Source organism: Salvelinus alpinus, chromosome 14 (assembly GCF_045679555.1).
Source record: "Salvelinus alpinus chromosome 14, SLU_Salpinus.1, whole genome shotgun sequence".
Taxonomy (NCBI): Eukaryota; Metazoa; Chordata; class Actinopteri; order Salmoniformes; family Salmonidae; genus Salvelinus; species Salvelinus alpinus.
Window position 1 is genome coordinate 38,425,624 of NC_092099.1, and position 21,556 is coordinate 38,447,179.

General features: G+C 45.4%; 1 protein-coding gene across 1 annotated transcript in view; it reads right to left on the bottom strand.

The window, feature by feature from the left end:
• The window catches only part of LOC139538902 (receptor tyrosine-protein kinase erbB-4-like), a 591,021-nt gene that overhangs the window by 154,440 nt on the left and 415,025 nt on the right, over positions 1-21,556 (bottom strand). The window contains exons 6-10 of the mRNA XM_071341463.1: positions 15,946-16,064; positions 12,275-12,416; positions 7,017-7,130; positions 6,587-6,713; positions 3,568-3,641 (exon numbers count right to left, since the gene is read on the bottom strand). Of these exons, the coding sequence (XP_071197564.1) occupies positions 3,568-3,641; positions 6,587-6,713; positions 7,017-7,130; positions 12,275-12,416; positions 15,946-16,064 (576 nt within the window). The remainder of the gene's footprint in view (positions 1-3,567; positions 3,642-6,586; positions 6,714-7,016; positions 7,131-12,274; positions 12,417-15,945; positions 16,065-21,556) is intronic.

Consider the following 21,556-nt stretch of genomic DNA (forward strand, 5'->3'; position numbering starts at 1 on the left):
GCGACTAAAGTCATCTATAATTACTATACATCAGACTAACCGATTATAAGTTGAACCTTAATCAAATGTATATGAATGAAATGCATCACAACCTGCTTTCTATGCCATTAGCATTCTTGAATGCTACCTCCAATATAAAATGGCAACGATTAGCTCCTATCTGAGTCGTTAGAGCTAGTGTCTGATGACGGTAATTGCCTTAATGACAAAATTGCAGCAAGCAATGGCAAGCCTCTCTCTCACCTCTCTTTCACTCACTCATTCTCTCTCTGTCTCTCTCTCTCTTTCTTTCTTTCTATCTTTCTCTCTCCACCTGTCTCGTCTTCTTTCCTCAAGAGGCATATGTTTGTTTTTCCTAGAGAGGAGAGGTGGGAGATGGGGAGATGAGAGGTGGGAAGGAGAGCTAGGGAGGAGAGGTGGAGAGTAGGAGAGATAGGAGAGGTGGAGAGGTGGGCAGGGCGCTTCATCACTTCATCTTGCTAATGGTGCTAACAAGTACCTGCCTGCCTTCCTGGGCTAACAGCTTTACACAAACAGCAGCAATAGGGAAGGGAAAGGGGATACCTAGTCAGTTGCACAATTGAATGCACTCAACTGAAATGTGTCTTCCGCATTTAACCCAATCAGAGAGGTGCGGGGGGGGGTGCTTTAATCAACGTCCACATCATCAGTGCACAGGGAGCAGTTGTTGTTGGGGGTTTACTGCCTTGCTCAAGTGCAGAACGGCAGAGTTTTCCACCTTGCCAGCTCGGGATTCAAACCAGTGACCTTTCGGTTACTGGCTCAACACTCTTAACCGCTAGCCATTTGTCAACAGGTAAAACACTCAGCATATCTATTTAAAGGTGCTGTACTGTACAGGAAGTTCTGTTCTAGCTGTGGGTGTTCTCCTTATTCTATATTCTACTGTATATCTCCTCAGCTTATTCTCTCGCTCTCCCTCTTTCTCTTACTCTTCTCTCTCTTTATATCTATTTTCCTCTCTCTCTCTCTCTAACCCCCTGTGGGCAGTAAACAACTGCTGAAAGGATGGAGTCAGTAGCCGAGCATGCTAGAGCTTCTAGAGTAGAGTAGAGTGGGGGTTTAGGTTCACTGAGTGCCACATTACTGGCGCATCCATGCGAAAGACAAATTACCCAGTATTGCCTTACAGAGAGGAGGGCCACAGGCACCAGATCAAGGGTTAAGAGTTTTAAAGCACCAATGATTACAGTCAAAGCCATGCACTGGGAACCTCACTTATGCTAAATTGCTTCAGTGGATGGCCCACCGACCGTACTGTTTGGATAAGCCTGCACTGACCTCGTGGAAGGAGATAAAAACAAGGGGCTATGTTTTAGAAGAACACTTGGCAGGAGAAGAGATGTAGGGTGAGATGGTAGCCTCCTACACTGACTGTCATCTGAGAGCTATACAATTCAAAGATGGTAACCCCTAGGTTGAAGCAGAAGGGATGACGGTGTGTGTGTGTGTGTGTGTGTGTGTGTGTGTGTGTGTGTGTGTGTGTGTGTGTGTGTGTGTGTGTGTGTGTGTGTGTGTGTGTGTGTGTGTGTGTGTGTGTGTGTGTGCGTGCGTGTGTGTGTGTGCGTGTGTGTGTGTGCATCAATGCCTGTATGTATGTATAAGTGTGTGTGTGTGCATCAATGCCTGTGTGTGTGTTTGTGTGTGACAGAGGGTGATAGGGGTGCCATGCATGCCTGTATGTGTGTGTGTTTGTGTGTGACAGAGGGTGATAGGGGTGCCATGCATGCCTGTATGTGTGTGTGTTTGTGTGTGACAGAGGGTGATAGGGGTGCCATGCATGCCTGTATGTGTGTGTGTTTGTGTGTGACAGAGGGTGATAGGGGTGCCATGCATGCCTGTATGTGTGTGTGTTTGTGTGTGACAGAGGGTGATAGGGGTGCCATGCATGCCTGTATGTGTGTGTGTGTGTGTGTGTCTGTGTGTGTGTGTGTGTGTGTGTGTGTGTGTGTGTGTGTGTGTGTGTGTGTGTGTGTGTGTGTGTGTGTGTGTGTGTGTGTGTGTGTGTGTGTGTGTGCGTGTGTGTGTGTGTGTGTGTGCATCAATGCCTGTATGTATGTGTGTTTGTGTGTGACAGAGGGTGATAGGGGTGCCATGCATGCCTGTGTGTGTGTGTGTGTGTGTGTGTGTGTGTGTGTGTGTGTGTGTGTGTGTGTGTGTGTGTGTGTGTGTGTGTGTGTGTGTGTGTGTGTGTGTGTGTGTGTGTGTGTGTGTGTGCGTGTGTGTGTGTGTGTGTGTGTGCATCAATGCCTGTATGTATGTGTGTTTGTGTGTGACAGAGGGTGATAAGGGTGCCATGCATGCCTGGCCATGGGTCTACAGGGGTGTGTCCCAAAATGGCAGCCTATTCCCTATTTAGGAGTGCACTCTACAGAGAATGGGGTGCCATTTGGGAGGCAGTTATTGGCTGTACCAGCTCACGTCCTGTCACAGGAATGAAGGGATGAGGGGGAGCAGGAGTAGGGGAGGAAAGGAGGGGAGGAGGAAGGGGGATTCACTCTACATTAATTCACGCACACACCCACGCACTCATGCACGCACGCACACACACTACGGACCCCCCTTCATGCTCCGTGTGAAACTATAGAGCTATGAAGCGTGGAGTTCTAGATCCCCATGGGAGAAGAGATAGAGAGACCCTCATCTCATCCCAATTCATCATACTCTTTCAGCTTGTCTTTGGTGTATGGTGTCTTGTGGGAAACAGCAAACACACACAAGGCCTCTTTATACTGAGTCAAATTGTAAGAGAGGGAACACCATGCACATTTGATGAGGGCAAAACAAAATAAAACAGAACAATTTCAAGATGCATGGATAGGGGGATTTCTACAGTAGGCCTGCATGCCTTTCTCTAAAACATTACACCATACATTATATATATACACAGAGCATACCAAACATGAAGAACACCTTCCTAAAATTGAGTTGCACCTCCCCCTTTGCCCTCAGAACAACCTCAATTTGTCAGGGCATGGCCTCTAAAAGAGGTTGATAGAGTTCCACAGGGATGCTGGCCCATGTTGACTCCAATGCTTCTCACAGTTGTGTCAAACTGGCTGGATGCCCATTGGGGGGTGCCCTTTGGGTGGTGGACCACCCAGCAGCATTGCAGTTCTTGACACAAACTGGTGCGCCTGGCACCTACTACCATACCCCATTCAAAGGCACTTCAATATTTTGTCTTGCCCATTCACCCTCTGCATGGCACACATACACAATACCATGTCTCAATTGTCTCAATGCTTAAAAATCCTTCTTTAACCTGTATCCTCCCCTTCATCTACAGTGATTGAAGTGGATTTTAACAAGTGACATCAATAAGGGATCATAGCTTTCACCTGGATTCACCTGGTCAGTTAATGTATATTTTCCCAAGGACAATTAGAAAAGACTGAATGACATGGTATCAGAAATGTATATTTATTTTAATTGGATATCTGTTCTTAACTGACTTAAGAAGATGCATTGTGGAAATGGACATGGTTTAGCCATAATTATGACTTTTTGACTGTGTTAATTAAATACAATTATAATGTGTCTCACCTGTGATCTCCCTAACAGTCCGGAACACATTCAGCTTCTCTGGTTCCAAAGCTTTAATGTTGTGGTACACATCCCTGTAAGGGAGAGAGGGAGAGGAAAGAGCGAGAGAGATGGAAGAGAGAGAGAGAGAGTCAGAGAGAGGGGTGAGCGAGAGAGATGAGAAAGAGAGTGAGAGCAAGAGAGCGTGAGAGACAAATATGAAGCGGGATGAGAGATTGGGAGAGGGAGAGAAAGAGAGAGAGAGGGGAGAGAAAAAGAGAGAGGGGTGAGAGAGAGAAAGAAAGGAAACAGAGAGAATGAGCGAGAGAGAAACAAAGTGAAAGAGACAAATATTTAGGATTAGAAACAGAAAGCGGTCAAGCCACCCACATAACCACTGTTTCTCTCATATTACAGGGAGGCGAGCTGTCGAGAGCAGGGTTATTCAACTGGGGGTCCACGTCCTCTGGAGCTATTGCAGGGGGTCCGCGACAACAGAATAAACACATTTTGAATTACGTAAATACAGTACAATAGTTAGGAAACTACACTCATTGGAGCCAATGATACTCACTGGAGTACCTGACACAAGCTTTGAAAAAGCACCCGCGAATAGGCTACCAGTGTGGCAAGTGCAACTGGCTGCTGGTAAACTTTCTTGACTTCTTGACATAAATTTCAGACAAACTTCATGGTTAAGCTTTGTTTAATCAGTTAAACAGCAGCTCTTAGCAAAAATGTGTTTGGAGTGACCTTTCTAGGTAATCCACCCATGCGTCAATCTGAGTCACATAATAAAATATACCCCATCAAAATCAGTCAGTTTAAGCTAGAGATATCAGTATTTTTCTGCATGGGCTGCGTCTCAATCCACAATGGGTTGGTCTTCAACTTCTGCAGTGGAAGGTGTTTGTCAGACCACGAAAACGTCTGTAGCGTCCGAACGGTTTGGCCTAAACACTATTATGATCACTCTATGGAAAGGGTAGACTGTCACAAACATGATGGTTATATCCGCTTTACTTCACAACTTGTCTGAAGTCGATAACGCTGATGTGCCAACTTCTGTCAGTAGCGTCCGAACAGTTAGAGCTACCAACTAAGTGTAACCCATACAAACGATTAGTGGTATTTTTGTTAGCTTTGTGCCAACAAAAATAACAGGTTAAATATATATCCAAAAATATATATATTTCCTGAGCTTTCTTATATCTCCTAGATATAGAAGACATTTCCATACCTTCTTCCTTAATATACATTTTTTGACTGTCTTTTTTACCGTTTATGAATGTATTATTCAATGCGTTTCTATGGGCTATAGTAATGTCATGACGTAGATCGTGGCTTCCCCCTCTCTCACTCTCTCCTACACCCAGGTTCTGTTATCTCAGGTCGTAAATTCCTGGCAGAGACTCTCTTCCCCTTTTTTTGAAGAGAGAAAGACCACAGAGTGAACAAAGGATTTCATACGGCCCTCTTCTACTGTTACGAATAAAAGCCTCTCCTAAGAAAATCCTCTTCAGACTAAGCAAACCCACAGCGTGAGCTGTGATTGTGAATAGTTAAGACCACAAAAACCTCAGTGTAAGCTAAAGTTGCAAGGGTTGTTGAATTCCTAACCATACCACATTGGCTACACGGCTGGAAATGGTTCAACTCTGAGACTATCAATCCCTACAGAATAAGAGCAAATCTTAGATACTAATTACTAGTCTGCGGCTAGAAATTATGTAAACCTGGGATGCGAATACCGACAACCGCCAAAACATCTATTCTAAGAACAATGGAACAACGTATCCATTACAACAGACACTATCAGGAGCCGCCACCATGAGTAACCAGAGAATCTCTGATGAACTGACCAACGATTCCAACAGAGAAGACAACAACTACATAATGGCATAAATATATTGATAGCAATTATTCCAGAATGAGCGAGCAAAGGATTAGCATTTCAATGAATATAATTATCCACTGTGTGTAGTGATCCATTTTGTCTATCCCGCTCTCTCAGTCCACACCCCCTTCTCTTTGTCCACCAAGCCGTCATATTGGTTTAGCCCACTAGGGGATCTTCCCTATCATTGTTAGTAACCAATATCTACTGTTTGTTTGTTTATGCATTTCTTCGATTATTTAGTTAGTTAGTAAATAAATTATTAAGCCAATTGGTGTATGGATGATTTATAGTAAAGGCTGGGTTCGTGCACATAACCAACAATTTACGACGTTCAGATGAGACTGCCGTGAGGTAAAGAATAATTAATTAATAGAAGACTAATTGATCAGATATTAAAATATCTGAAGAGTTATATTCGGAACAGTATAACTTTGTAATCTGAAGATTTTCCGTGGTGCCCCAACTTCCTAGTTAATTAAATGTACATTATTAGTTTAATCACGTAATAATATTTACAGAGAATTGATTTGATAAAATAACAGTCTTCACCTTTAATGATGCCAAAGACACGACAGTAGTAATGGCAAAATTCTATATTTGATCTAATCATTTGTTAATATTTTTTGAGATACCTAAAGGGGTCCTAAAATTCCAAATCAAATTTGCTAAACGATCCATTGCATGACCGTCTTAAAACAATTCCATGTTAGCTTAGTACCCCCCCCCCCCCCACCAGCTTAGATTTTTAGAGGTTCTAATAGGCTATGTTAGAGTTTACACATCCTCTTCCAATTATAATGTGGATAGGTTAAAATAACGAAAGGTCAGTTCCATTTCAATTCAGTCAATTTGGCAAGTAAGCTTTCAGTTTATTTTACAAGGTCCATGGCTTTTGTGCCAAGACATGGAACACTGATCCTAAAGTGTGTTGTGTGGTTGGGAACAGAAGGTACCTGGTGTGTGTGTGTGTGTGTGTGTGTGTGTGTGTGTGTGTGTGTGTGTGTGTGTGTGTGTGTGTGTGTGTGTGTGTGTGTGTGTGTGTGTGTGTGTGTGTGTGTGTGTGTGTGTGTGTGTGTGTGTGTGTGTGTGTGTGTGTGTGTGTGTGTGTGTGTGTGTGTGTGTGTGTTTTTTTGCTCTCACCCTTTAATGCCAGTGATGAGGAAGACCAGGTTTCCATTGATCTTGGTACAGTTGGTGAACTTGTCTATGTTGCTGGAGTCCACGGTCTGAGCAGACTGCAGACTGGCTGTACCTATACCGTCACAAGCTAAAACAGATAAGGAGATGTAGATGAAGAAGGAGAAGAAGATTACTTGGTCAAATATTCCCCAAAAATTAAATGGAAATGTGTGTTCTGGCTTTATCCCAAACACTTTGAAATACTCATATGGAACAGACAGTCACAAGAAGATACACAGAGTTTGGAGAGGTTGGAGCAGTGGGTAAGCCATAGTCAAGCACAACCACAACATAACCACAGCTCAACCCCAACTACATCCAATCAACCAGATGAATAAACTGGATGTGAATGACAGGATGATAGGGTTCAGGACGGTGCAGGACTGGACACCTTTAGGACAGATGTCAGTGCAGGCGATGCACATCTTGATGCGGTTCTGCTCCACCTCCATCTTGTTGCTGGGACAAGCCCTCACACAGGAGCTGTGATCCACCACAAAGTTATCTGGGACAGCAAACATAGAGTTAAAAATAGTATGTGTCAGAGCAATTCCAAGGCAGTACCCACTGGGAAACATGTTATGGATGTAATCTGTGGAACAGGTTGCATGAGAACAGAGTGATTTGAACTGGTATTGATATGTGAGCCATGGAGGTTTAAAGGTCAACTGCCCCTTAGAACCAACGTCTCAGGTTTTAAATGGCCTATGTGGCATCGATATGAGTCAAAATAATTCATTCTAGTGTCAAAATTGACTACAAAGTGTTAATAAGATAATTTTGGTCATAAAGCCAACATAAAGTCTTGTCCAAAACAGAGTTTGGTAAGTGATCGCATCATGACATACTTGAGGGTTTGTTTTGGATTACAATTATGTCAACAAATCATCCCGTTTTGCCTATTAACACATGGTGGCACCGTGTTTTCTGGAAAAAGACTGGGGGAGTTTGCTTTACATGGCCCGGTGACATCTCCTTAGGGGGACCAATGGAATGGTACAATTCTTTGCCAGCTTGCTTTCAATAATGTTTCAACTCAAATCTACTGTCCTTGTTCGTTGTGATTTAATAGCAAAGACACACCCAAGAAACACCCACATTAAACCACACCCCCAAGACAACTCTCGTTTGCATTCAGTCATGACTGCTAGCATTTCTTAATGAGCATTGATGAAAAACAAGTTCAAATCAGGAAGTGCAGTCATCGTTAAATGTAAATAAATGTCTTCCTTATGAGACTTGAAGGCAATGAATAGCAGTGGAACGTGACTACTGCTGCTGTGCTCCTGAAGATGACTCCTGTGATTAAAGATGTTCCTTGTCCTCTTTATCTTGTTTTATTGTTTTATTGTTCTCTCCAGATGAGCGCATATCTACTTTACTGCTTTGGCCCTGCTGGTATAACATCTGATAGTCTGAACTGAGGAAGGAGTTTAGGGATAGAAATACACATCAAATGAGAGTGTAGGGGACCAATGATTGCTTTTCTCACAGCCTCAGGCATGGAGGTGGACACCGAAATGACAGGTACCTCTTCAGGGGTCCTTGTGGCAGTGCAGGAAATAAAAGAGCCTGGGTCATCACTAAACACCAAAAATAACTAATCAGACTGAAATGGGGAGGGACTACCTGAACTTGTCCAATAATAACATTTTTGTTTTTGTTGTTAAAAAAACATTTGCTACGGTGTGCCCTAATAAGTCTGATCCATGTGGTCCTTCATCAGTAGTGGGCTGCATTAGAGGCAGCCCACCCCTCACTCTCTCTTCCTGTTAGGAGCCAGAGCTCCTAGCAGAATGCCAGGCACACGCCCCAGGAGAGGAGAGGAGAGGAGAGGAGAGAAGAGAAGAGGGAAAGACAGTTTAAATCAGTGGAGGAAATGGCTGCTTCAAAGGAAGGGGAGGATGAAGGGGAGATGTGAAGAGGGGGCTAAGTAGAGATGATCGAGGAAGTTTCTCGCTGCATTCCTCAGGGAAAAAAGTTCAGACTTTAAAAAAAGAGGTTTGAGAAATGAATCAATATCCTGAGGCCCTTGGTAATTCATGAGAATGACCAGCCTGCTCTGCTCCGCTAGTGATGATGAGTCAAGGCCTAGGCCAAAGGTAGGCAACTATGTTCAGCCGCAGGCCAATTTTTGTCAGAGCAAACATAATTAGAATAATTTGTACACAGCAAATTGCGTTTAAAACCAAGATATGGTCACCATGCCAGTGTTCTCCCAAAATAAGATTGTCACTACGCCACATTGCCAGTTTTGCTGCACCACTATATAAAGATTTCACAGCAAGTGAAACTGATATTTAGTAATGATAGAGTAACTTAGATCACCGATGACATCGTTATGAATTGTGTTAGAGGGAATTCATAAATGCTAAGCGCTATCATGTTCCTCAATTAATTCAGCGCATTTCAGCAGTAGGCCTTGGCTATCTTGATACCCCAAGTAGGCTATAGCATTGTCGAAACATACAAACTTTGTAACAACAGTCAAGCAAAAGTAAAATGATCAAAGTGGCTAAACTTGCTAGATAATGTCCAACTCACGACAGAATATCTCCTATGTGGCAAAATAGAGTTGATGGTTATACAGATAACAGATCAGCTCATGAATAACAGGGAGACGAAGAGAGGAAATTGTTTAAAAATCAAGGTATCTTAAAAATATTGTTTGTTTGTTGAAATATATATGAGGCTATATACAGTTGAAGTCGGAAGTTAACATACACCTTTGCCAAATACATTTAAACTCAGTTTTTCACAATTCCTGACATTTAATCCTAGCAAAAATTCCCTGTTTTATGTCGGTTAGGATCACAACTTTATTTTAAGAATGTGAAATGTCAATAATAGTAGAGATAGTAGAATAATAGTAGAGATAATCATTTATTTCAGCTTCTATTTCTTTCATCACATTCCCAGTGGGTCAGAAGTTTCCATACACTCAATTAGTATTTGGTAGAATTGCCTTAAAATTCCCACAAATGTTCTATGGGATTGAGGTCAAGACTTTGTGATGGCCACTCCAATACCTTGACTTTGTTGTCCTTAAGCCATTTTGCCACAACTTTGGAAGTATGCTTGGGGTCATTGTCCATTTGGAAGACCCATTTGCGACCAAGTTTTAACTCACTGACTGATGTCTTGAGATGTTGCTTCAATATATCCACATAATTTTCCTGCCTCATGATGCCATCTATTTTGTGAAGTGTACCAGTCCCTCCTGCAGCAAAGCACCCCCACATCATGATGCTGCCACCCCCGTGCTTCACGGTTGGGATGGTGTTATTCGGCTTGCAATCCTCCCCCTTTTCCTCCAAACATAACGATGGTCATTATGGCCAAACAGTTCTATTTTTGTTTCATCAGACCAGAGGACATTTCTCCAAAAAGTACGATGTTTGTCCCCATGTGCAGTTGCAAACCGTAGTCTGGCTTTTTTTATGGCAGATTTGGAGCAGTGGCTTATTCCTTGCTGAGCGGCCTTTCAGGTTATGTCGATATAGGACTCGTTTAACTGTGGATATACAGTAGATACTTTTGTACCTGTTTCCACCAGTATCTTCACAAGGTCCTTTGCTGTTGTTCTGGGATTGATTTGCACTTTTTGCACCAAATTACTTTCAGCTCTAGGAGAAAGAACGCGTCTCCTTCCTGAGCGGGATGACGGCTGCGTGGTCCCATGGTGTTTATACTTGCGTACTATTGTTTTGTTCAGATGAACTTGGCACCTTCAGGCATTTGGAAATTGCTCCCAAGGATGAACCAGACTTGTGGAGGTCTACCATACCTGGTCTACCAGGTCTTGGCTGATTTCTTTTGATTTTCCCATGATGTCAAGCAAAGAGGCACAGAGTTTGAAGGTAGGCCTTGAAATACATCCACAGGTACACCTCCAATTGACTTTTTTTATTAAAAGATGTATTTCACCTTTATTTGACCAGGTAGGCCAGTTGAGAACAAGTTCTCATTTACAACTGCGACCTGGCAAAGATAAAGCAAAGCAGTGTGACAAAAAACAAAGTGTTACACGTGGGATAAACAAAAGTACAGTCAATAACACAATAGAAAAATAGTGTGCAAATGGAGTAAGGAGGTAAGGCAATAAACAGGCCATAGTAGGGAAGTAATTATAATTTAGCTAACTAACACTGGAGTGATGGATGTGCAGATGATGATGTGCAAGTAGAAATACTGGTGTGCAAAAGAGCAAAAAAAGTCAATAAAAACAATATGGGGATGAGGTAGTTAGTTAGATGGGCTATTTACAGATGGGCTGTGTACTGCTGCAGTAAGCTGCTCAGATAGCTGATGCTTAAAGTTAGTGAGGGAGATATAAGTTTCCAACTTCATTGATTTTTGCAATTCGTTCCAGTCATTGGCAGCAGAGAACTGTAAGAAAAGGTGGCCAAAGTAGGTGTTGGCTTTGGGGATGACCTGTGAGATATACCTGCTGGAGAGCGTGCTATGGGTGGGTGTTGTTATGGTGAACAGCGAGCTGTGATAAGGCGGAGCTTTACCTAGCAAAGAGGTATAGATTACCTGGAGCCAGTGGGTCTGGTGACGAATTGTCCACATATTGTCCACATATTCTAAGTCAGAACCGTCACGAGTAGTGATGCTAGTCGGATGGGCGGGTGCGGGCAGCGATCGGTTGAAGAGCATGCATTTAGTTTTACTAGCGTTTAAGAGCAGTTGGAGGCCATGGAAGGAGTGTTGTATGGCATTGAAGCTCGTTTGGAGGTTTGTTAACACAGTGTCCAACGAAGGGCCAGATGTATACAGAATGGTGTCGTCTGCGTAGAGGTGGATCAGAGCATCACCAGCAGCAAGAGCGTCATCGTTGATGTATACAGAGAAAAGAGTCAGCCCGAGAATTGAACCCTGTGGTACCCCCCATAGAGATTGCCAGAGGTCAGGACAACAATCCCTCCGATTTGATACACTGAACTCTATCTGAGAAGTAGTTGGTGAACCAGGCGAGGCAGTCATTTGAGAAACCAAGGCTGTTGAGTCTGCCGATAAGAATACGGCAGATGATGTCAATTAGCCTATCAGAAGCTTCTAAAGCCATGACATCATTTTCCAAGCTTTTTAAAGGCACAGTCAACTTAGTGTATGTAAACTTCTGACCCACTGGAATTGTGATACAGTGAATTATAAGTGAAATAATCTGTCTGTAAACAATTGTTGGAAATATTACTTGTGTCATGCACAAAGTAGATGTCCTAACCGACTTGTTTGTGGAGTGGTTGAAAAAGGCTACAACACGAGTGAAGAGCAAAATCCACTTGTAAAACATGAAAGCAAAACATTGTAATCTGCTAATATATGAGCAAACTAGAATGGTGTGTATGGTGTGTATGGTGTGTATGGTGTGTATGGTGTGTATGGTGTGTATGGTGTGTATGGTGTGTATGGTGTGTATGGTGTGTATGGTGTGTATGGTGTGTATGGTGTGTATGGTGTGTGTATAATATATAATGATGTATGTTCTTTAGTAGATGCTTTGCGAATTACTGTCATGCGTGTGTGTATGTATGTAGCATGTGTGTTTATTCTTATGTCACCGTTTTTTTTATGTCCCCTTATTTCACAAAAGTATGGGTGTATGTTATGTGTGTGTGTGTGTGTGTGTGTGTCACTCCTTACGTGGGCATTTCTTGACGCAGAAGGCACCATAGGTGTACTTGGCTCTGGGGTTGCTTTCCAGCTGGAAGGTGGTAGGGTTGTACACAAAGGGCTGGGGACACTGGGTCACACACGCCCCGCTGTCGTTGAAGTTGGTGCACGCCTGTGGACAAAACACACACACACATGCACACACCTTAAACAGGAGGTACCAGTGAATCGCTCAATACAGAAGTGGTCAGATGACGCAGATGCTAAGCTACAGGACTGTTTTCCTAGCACAGACGGGAAAATATTCTGGGATTCTTCAAATCCAACAAATCAAAGTTTATTTGTCACGTGCGCCGAATAAAACAGGTGTAGACCTTACAGTGAAATGCTTACTTACAAGCTCTAACCAATAGTGCAAAAAAGGTATTAGGTGAACAATAGGTAAGTAAGGAAATAAAACAACAGTAAAAAGACAGGCTATATACAGTAGCGAGGCTATAAAAGTAGCAAGGCTACATACAGACACCGGTTAGTCAGGCTGATGGCATTGAGGAGTACACCACATCAGTCACTGGCTTCATCAATAATTGCATTGGTGACCTCATCCCCACAGTGACCGTACGTACATACCCCAACCAGAAGCCATGGATTACAGGGTAGAACTGCCGCTTTCAAGGACCGAAACTCTAACACGGACGATTATAATAAATCACGCTATGCCCTCCGACGAACCATCAAACAGGCAAAGCGTCAATACAGGTCTAAAATTGAATCGTACTACAACGGCTCCAACGCTCGTCGGATGTGGCAGGGTTTAAAACTATTACGGACTACAAAGGGAAGCATAGCCGCGAGCTGCCCAGTGACACAAGCCTACCAGATGAGCTACATTACTTCTATTCTTTCTTCGAGGCAAGCAACACTGAAGCATGCATGAGAGCATCAATTGTTCCGGACGACTGTGTGATCACGCTCTCTGTAGCCAACGTGAGAAAAACCTTTAAACAGGTCAAAATTCACAAGGCCGCAGGGCTAGATGGATTACCAGGATGTGTACTCCAAGCATGCACTGACCAACTGGGAAGTGTCTTCACTGATATTTTCAACCTGTTCCTGACCGAGTCTGAAATACTAACATGTTTCAAGCAGACCACTATAGTCCCTGTGCCCAAGGACACCTACGGTAACCTGCCTATATGACTACCGACCCGTATAACTCACGTCTGTAGCCATGAAGTGCTTTGAAAGGCTGGTCATGGCTCACATCAACCCCATTATCCCGGAAAACCTAGACCCACTCCGATTTGCATACCGCCCCAACAAATCCACAGATGATGCAATCTCTATTGTACTCCACACTGCCCTTTCCCACCTGGACAAAAGGAACACCTACGTGAGAATGCTGTTCATTGACTACAGCTCAGCGTTGAATACCATAGTGACCTCAAAGCTCATCACTAAGCTAAGGACCCTGGGACTAAACACCTCCCTCTGCAACTGGATCCTGGACTTCCTGAACAGGCCGCCCCCAGGTGCTAAGGGTAGGTAACAACACATCTGCCATGCTGATCCTCAACATGGGGGCCCCTCAGGGGTGCATGCTCAGTCACCTCCTGTACTCCCTGTTCACATATGACTGCACGGCCAGGCACGACTCCAACACCATTATTAAGTTTGCAGACGACACAACAGTGACAATGATGAGACAGACTAATGGACGGAGTTCAGAGACCTGGCCGTGTGGTGCCAGGATAACAACCTCTCCCTCAATGTGATCAAGACAAAGGAGATGATTGTGGACTACAGGAAAAAAAGGACTGAGCACGCCCCCATTCTCATTGACGGGGCTGTAATGGAGCAGGTTGAGAGCTTCAAATTCCTTGGTGTCCACATCAACAACAAAAGATCATGGTCCAAACACACCAAGACAGTCGTGAAGGTGGCATGACAAAGCCTATTCCCCTTCAGGAGACTGAAAAGATTTGGCATGTGTCCTCAGATCCTCAAAAAGTTCCACAGCTGCACCATCGAGAGCATCCTGACTGGTTGCATCACTGCCTGGTATGGCAACTGCTCGGCCTCCGACCGCAAGGCACTACAGAGGGTAGTGCGTATAGCCCGGTACATCACTGGGGCCAAGCTTCCTGCCATCCAGGACCTCTATACCAGGCGATGTCAGAGGAATGGTCAAAGACTCCAGCCACTCTCCTCTCTGCTACCACATGGCAAGTGGCAAGTCCAAAAGGCTTCATAACAGCTTCTACCCCCAAGCCATAAGACTCCTGAACAGCTAATCAAATGCCTACCCGGACTATTTGTAATGCCCCCCCCCCCCCCCCCCCCCGCCCCCGCCCCACACTCACATGTTTACACTGCTGCTACTCTCTGTTTATTATCTATGCATAGTCACTTCACCTATACCTACATGTACATATTACCTCAATTACCTCAACTAACCTGTGCCCCCACCGATTGACTCTGTACTGGTACCCCCTGCCTCACTACTGTTAATACATTTTTCTCTTAAATTATTATTTAAATTTTATTTTTTTATCTATGTTTTACTTCAGTTTATTTTAGTAAATACTTTTTTTTAAATCTTAAGGGCTTGTAAGTAAGCATTTCACTGTAAGGTCTACACTTGTTGTATTTGGCGCATGTGACAAACAACATTTGATTTGATTTTAACAAGTGTACTATAGTGCATGTTTGGTATCACTATTACAAACCCTTCTATACTAATCTAGTGGTATGTATTGTAATATTTAGCATGATGAATGGCTAAGCAGCTCTCATTATGTGAAAAAGTTTAGATCTGAGATACATCGCAAACTTATTCATTTCCCTATCTAGAGCATTACTTTTACTAAGGCTATGGTCAAAGGTAGTGCACTATAAAGGGGACAGCGTGTCATTTGGGACAAATCCCTGGAGTTTAATCCAGGCTGTTTTTCCAGTCAGAAGTGTCCATTTATCCAAAAGTGCAACTGCAATTAAAGCAGCACAATTGAGAGAGAGAGGTGTAATATCAATAGTTAGAACTCACAATATCTAATTAAACAGGAAGGGAAGCCCAACATGAAACATAATACAATCAACTCTGGACAGAAGTTTGATCCGGCCAGGATAAATCGACAGATAAAGAGGGAGCGAGAGAGAGCGAGAAAGAGAGAGAAAAAGAGAGAGAGATTAACAAAGGAACAGGAGTACGGGGAGGTGGGCACAGTAATGGTTTTATATTTAACACAAGGCTTTGTGGGAGAAAATTTGATTTTAACGGTATCTTTCCCACAAAGAACAATGCCTGTTTCCCAAATAGCACCATGTTCCCTGTTTAGCACACTACTTTTGACCAGGGACCCCATTGGCCCAAAGCAGTTCACTATTTAGGGAATAGGGTGCCATTTGAGAGCCAGACGATTTAAACAGGGAGATTTTGTATCAGGAGCACCTTCTCTATGGAAGTATGAATAGCCCCTGATGGAAGTAACCTCACATTCACACAAAAGGACACAGTTAAGATAAAAGCTCTGATGTACAAAGAGAAAAGAAGAGCAAAGAAAGAAATAGACAAGCTGGTCTATAATCAAAAACTCTATGGCGGTTTGAAAATATTCACCATGGAAACAGGTGATTGGAAGGAGGGTTTTGTATTTTGTGATGATAGGCTTTGTGAAGGGTGTGCGTGTGTGTGTACTTACGAAGCAGTCTGTATCCTTGGGTCCGGAGCATCCCCCTGCACACTCGCGATGGCAGCAGTTACTAACCCAGGGTCCGAAACAGCGACCGTCACACTGCTCAGCACACACAGTCTTAGTCACTGCAGATAGACAACAGAAGACCACAATATAACAGGTTCCCATTACAGAAACATGACTGTGAATAGAATCCAAAAAGGCAAACAAACCCACAAACGGAGTGCTTGAGAGAAAGAGCATCCATATAAGTGATGCTTCATAGATTAAAATAGTTTTATAAATCTGCTGAATGAAGACTAGACAAGTCATTTTTATTGTCAGAAACACAAAACACACATTGGCCTTTCAAGGGGCTTCAGAGAGCGCACATGGGGCAAGTTTCCCGGACACAGATTAGACCTAGTCCTGGACAAAAAATACATTTTTAATGGGGATTCTCCATTAACCAGGCGTTTCAGTCCATAGGACGAGGCTTCATCTGTGTCCAGGAAACAGACTCATAGAGTTGAGCTGAGGCTACAGAGTAGAGCTCAAGCTAGAGAGTACACTCTTAGAAAAAAGTGTTCCAAAAGGGTCTCCGGCTGTCCCCATAGGATAACCATTTTTGGTTCCAGGTAGAACCCTTTTGGGTTCCATGTAGAACCCTCTGTGGAATAGATTTTACATTGAACACCAAATGATTCTACATGGAACCAAAAAGGGTTCTTCAAAGGGATCTCCTATGGGGACAGCCAAAGAACCGTTCAATGTTCTAAAAAGCACATTTTTTTCTTAAAGAGTAGAGCTGAAAGTCGAGAGTTGAGGTGATGCTAGATAGTTTTGAGAGATGATGTTCATATGACATCCTGTCAGTCTGTGGAGCTATATTTCTGTTTCCCATCTATCAGTGACAGTAGTGTGATTGAGATGGCTATCAGACGTCTCTCCTGAATGTGCTTCCACTGCAGAGAGAGAGAGAGAGAAAGAAAGAGAGAGAGAGAGAGAGAGCAAGAGAGAGCGAGAGCGAGAGCGAGAGCGAGAGAGAGAGAGAGAGAGAGAGAGAGAGAGACCTTTCCCATTCTCCTTTCGCTCCCTTCACCAGTCCTGTTCATGTCCAGCTATATGGGCTGATGTGCTGATTGGCTCCTGCCGTATGCCTCCGGCTCACTGCACACTTCCTGACAGCTACAACTGAAAACTGGCTGAGGTTTCACAGATAAGCATTTCTTCCCCAGAAGCCATTTTTAGACTCTGACTCTCAAGCTTAGGTTTTACCTCTCAGTTTGTGTATGTGTGTGTGTGTGTGTGTGTGTGTGTGTCCATTCCAATGCAACACGTTTATATAGCCAAGCATTTATACATGTATCCATTTGTGTAAGTGTATGTGGAATATGTCTTACTGCATGCATTGAGATATTTTCAGCATATAGCCATTAAGAGCTCTTATTCTCTCAGGTTGATACGTAGTTGGTTGCTCATAATGTACTGGTGGTCGTAATTAGGGTCATGGTGGGGCTATGGTGGAGGTGGTAGTTCTTGGGGTCATGGTGGGGCTATGGTGGAGGTGGTAGTTCTTGGGGTCATGGTGGGGCTATGTTGGAGGTGGTAGTTCTTGGGGTCATGGTGGGGCTATGTTGGAGGTGGTAGTTCTTGGGGTCATGGTGGGACTATGGTGGAGGTGGTAGTTCTTGGGGTCATGGTGGGACTATGTTGGAGGTGGTAGTTCTTGGGGTCATGGTGGGGCTATGTTGGAGGTGGCAGTTCTTGGGGTCATGGTGGGGTATGACAGAGGTGCTAGTTTTGGGGGTCATGGTGGGACTATGGTGGAGGTGGTAGTTTTTGGGGTCATGGTGGGGCTATGTTGGAGGTGGTAGTTTTTGGGGTCATGGTGGGGGTATGACAGAGGTGGTAGTTTTTGGGGTCATGGTGGGGCTATGTTGGAGGTGGCAGTTCTTGGGGTCATGGTGGGGTATGACAGAGGTGGTCGTTTTTGGGCTCATGGTGGGACTATGTTGGAGGTGGTAGTTTTTGGGGTCATGGTGGGGGTATGTTGGAGGTGGCAGTTCTTGGGGTCATGGTGGGGTTATGACAGAGGTAGTAGTTCTTGGGGACATGGTGGGGCTATGTTGGAGGTGGTAGTTATTGGGGTCATGGTGGGGTTATGACAGAGGTGGCAGGTCTTGGGGTCATGGTGGGGTATGACAGAGGTGGCAGTTCTTGGGGTCATGGTGGGGTTATGACAGAGGTGGTAGTTCTTGGGGTCATGGTGGGGTTATGACAGAGGTGGCAGTTCTTGGGGACATGGTGGGGTTATGTTGGAGGTGGTAGTTCTTGGGGTCATGGTGGGGTTATGACAGAGGTGGCAGGTCTTGGGGTCATGGTGGGGCTATGTTGGAGGTGGTAGTTCTTGGGGACATGGTAGGGTATGACAGAGGTGGCAGTTCTTGGGGACATGGTGGGGTTATGACAGAGGTGGCAGTTCTTGGGGTCATGGTGGGGTTATGACAGAGGTGACAGTTCTTGGGGTCATGGTGGGGTTATGACAGAGGTGACAGTTCTTGGGGTCATGGTGGGGTTATGACAGAGGTGACAGTTCTTGGGGTCATGGTGGGGTTATGACAGAGGTGGTAGTTCTTGGGGACATGGTGGGGTATGACAGAGGTGGCAGGTCTTGGGGACATGGTGGCTTATGACAGAGGTGGCAGTTCTTGGGGTCATGGTGGGGTTATGACAGAGGTGACAGTTCTTGGGGTCATGGTGGGGTTATGACAGAGGTGGCAGTTCTTGGGGACATGTTGGGGTTATGACAGAGGTGGCAGTTCTTGGGGACATGGTGGGGTATGACAGAGGTGGCAGTTCTTGGGGACATGGTGGGGTATGACAGAGGTGGTAGTTCTTGGGGACATGGTGGGGTATGACAGAGGTGGCAAGTCTTGGGGACATGGTGGCTTATGACAGAGGTGGCAGTTCTTGGGGACATGGTGGGGTTATGACAGAGGTGACAGTTCTTGGGGACATGGTGGGGTATGACAGAGGTGGCAAGTCTTGGGGACATGGTGGCTTATGACAGAGGTGGCAGTTCTTGGGGACATGGTGGGGCTATGGCGGAGGTGGAAGTTCTAGCATCATGGGCAGAGCAGTGCATAGTCATGGTGATGATTTCAGGATGAACTGCAACACTTGCAATCTAAGCAAGCGTAAATATCTTAAATTGAGTGATAATTCACGTAGAATGAGTTTTTTTCAACATTTTTCATAATTAACTAGCATAATGTCATTAGCACATCAAACATTAGCACCTTTTTCTCCCCAATTTAGTGAAATCCAATTGTCTCATCATTGCAAATCCCCAACGGGAGAGGGAGAGGGGAAGATCGAGTCAAGCGTCCTCCGAAACATGACGCGCCAAACCGAGCTTAACCCGCTTAACCCGGAAGCCAGCCGCACCAATGCCTCTGAGGAAACAATGTTTAACTGACAACCGAAGTCAACCTGCAGGCACCCGAACCACCACAAGGAGACGCTAGAGCACGATGAGCCAAGTAAGGCCCCCACCGCCACACCCTCCTACACTCCTCTCCTTTCCTCCCCACCCTCCTATACTTCTCTCCTTTCCTCCCCATCCTCCTAAACTCTTCTCCTTTCCTCCCCATCCTCCTAAACTCTTCTCCTCTCCCCCTCACTCTCCTAAACTCTCCTCTCCTCCCCACCCTCCTAAACTCCTCTCCTCTCATCCCCACCCTCCTAAACGTCTCTCCTCTTCACCCTCCTAAACTCCTCTCATCCTTACCTTCCTATACTCCTCTCCTCCCACCCTCCTAAACTCCTCTCATCTCCTCCCCACCCTCCTAAACTCCTCTCATCCTTACCTTCCTATACTCCTCTCCTCCCACCCTCCTAAACTCCTCTCATCTCCTCCCCACCCTCCTAAACTCCTCTCATCCTTACCTTCCTATTCTCCTCTACTCCTCTCCTCCTCACCCTCCTAAACTCCTCTCCTCTCATCCTCACCCTCCTATACTCCTATCATCCTCACCCTCCTAAACTCCTCTCCTCCTCACCCTCCTAAACTCCTCTCCTCCTCACACTCCTATACTCCTCTCCTCCTCACCCTCCTATACTCCTCTCCTCCTCACCCTCCTAAACTCCTCTCTTCCTCACCCTCCTATACTCCTCTCCTCCTCACACTCCTAAACTCCTCTCCTCCACACCCTCCTATACTCCTCTCATCCTCACCCTCCTATACTCCTCTCCTCCTCACCTTCCTCTCTTCCTCACACTCCTAAACTCCTCTCCTCCACACACTCCTAAACTCCTCTCCTCCACACACTCCTAAACTCCTCTCCTCCTCACACTCCTATACTCCTCACCCTCCTAAAGAGGTGGGGTTTCAGGTGTCTCCGGAAGGTGGTGATTGACTCCGCTGACCTGGCGTCGTGAGGGAGTTTGTTCCACCATTGGGGTGCCAGAGCAGCGAACAGTTTTGACTGGGCTGAGCGGGAACTGTACTTCCTCAGAGGTAGGGAGGCGAGCAGGCCAGAGGTGGATGAACGCAGTGCCCTTGTTTGGGTGTAGGGCCTGATCAGAGCCTGAAGGTACGGAGGTGCCGTTCCCCTCACAGCTCCGTAGGCAAGCACATTTACATTTACATTTAAGTCATTTAGCAGACGCTCTTATCCAGAGCGACTTACAAATTGGTGCATTCACCTTATGACATCCAGTGGAACAACCACTTTACAATAGTGCATCTAAATCTTTTAAGGGGGGGGGGGGGGGTCAGAAGGATTACTTTATCCTATCCTAGGTATTCCTTGAAGAGGTGGGGTTTCAGGTGTCTCCGGAAGGTGGTGATTGACTCCGCTGTCCTGGCGTCGTGAGGGAGTTTGTTCCACCATTGGGGTGCCAGAGCAGCGAACAGTTTTGACTGGGCTGAGCGGGAACTGTACTTCCTCAGTGGTAGGGAGGCGAGCAGGCCAGAGGTGGATGAACGCAGTGCCCTTGTTTGGGTGTAGGGCCTGATCAGAGCCTGAAGGTACTGAGGTGCCGTTCCCCTCACAGCTCCGTAGGCAAGCACCATGGTCTTGTAGCGGATGCGAGCTTCAACTGGAAGCCAGTGGAGAGAGCGGAGGAGCGGGGTGACGTGAGAGAACTTGGGAAGGTTGAACACCAGACGGGCTGCGGCGTTCTGGATGAGTTGTAGGGGTTTAATGGCACAGGCAGGGAGCCCAGCCAACAGCGAGTTGCAGTAATCCAGACGGGAGATGACAAGTGCCTGGATTAGGACCTGCGCCGCTTCCTGTGTGAGGCAGGGTCGTACTCTGCGGATGTTGTAGAGCATGAACCTACAGGAACGGGCCACCGCCTTGATGTTAGTTGAGAACGACAGGGTGTTGTCCAGGATCACGCCAAGGTTCTTAGCGCTCTGGGAGGAGGACACAATGGAGTTGTCAACCGTGATGGCGAGATCATGGAACGGGCAGTCCTTCCCCGGGAGGAAGAGCAGCTCCGTCTTGCCGAGGTTCAGCTTGAGGTGGTGGTCCGTCATCCACACTGATATGTCTGCCAGACATGCAGAGATGCGATTCGCCACCTGGTCATCAGAAGGGGGAAAGGAGAAGATTAATTGTGTGTCGTC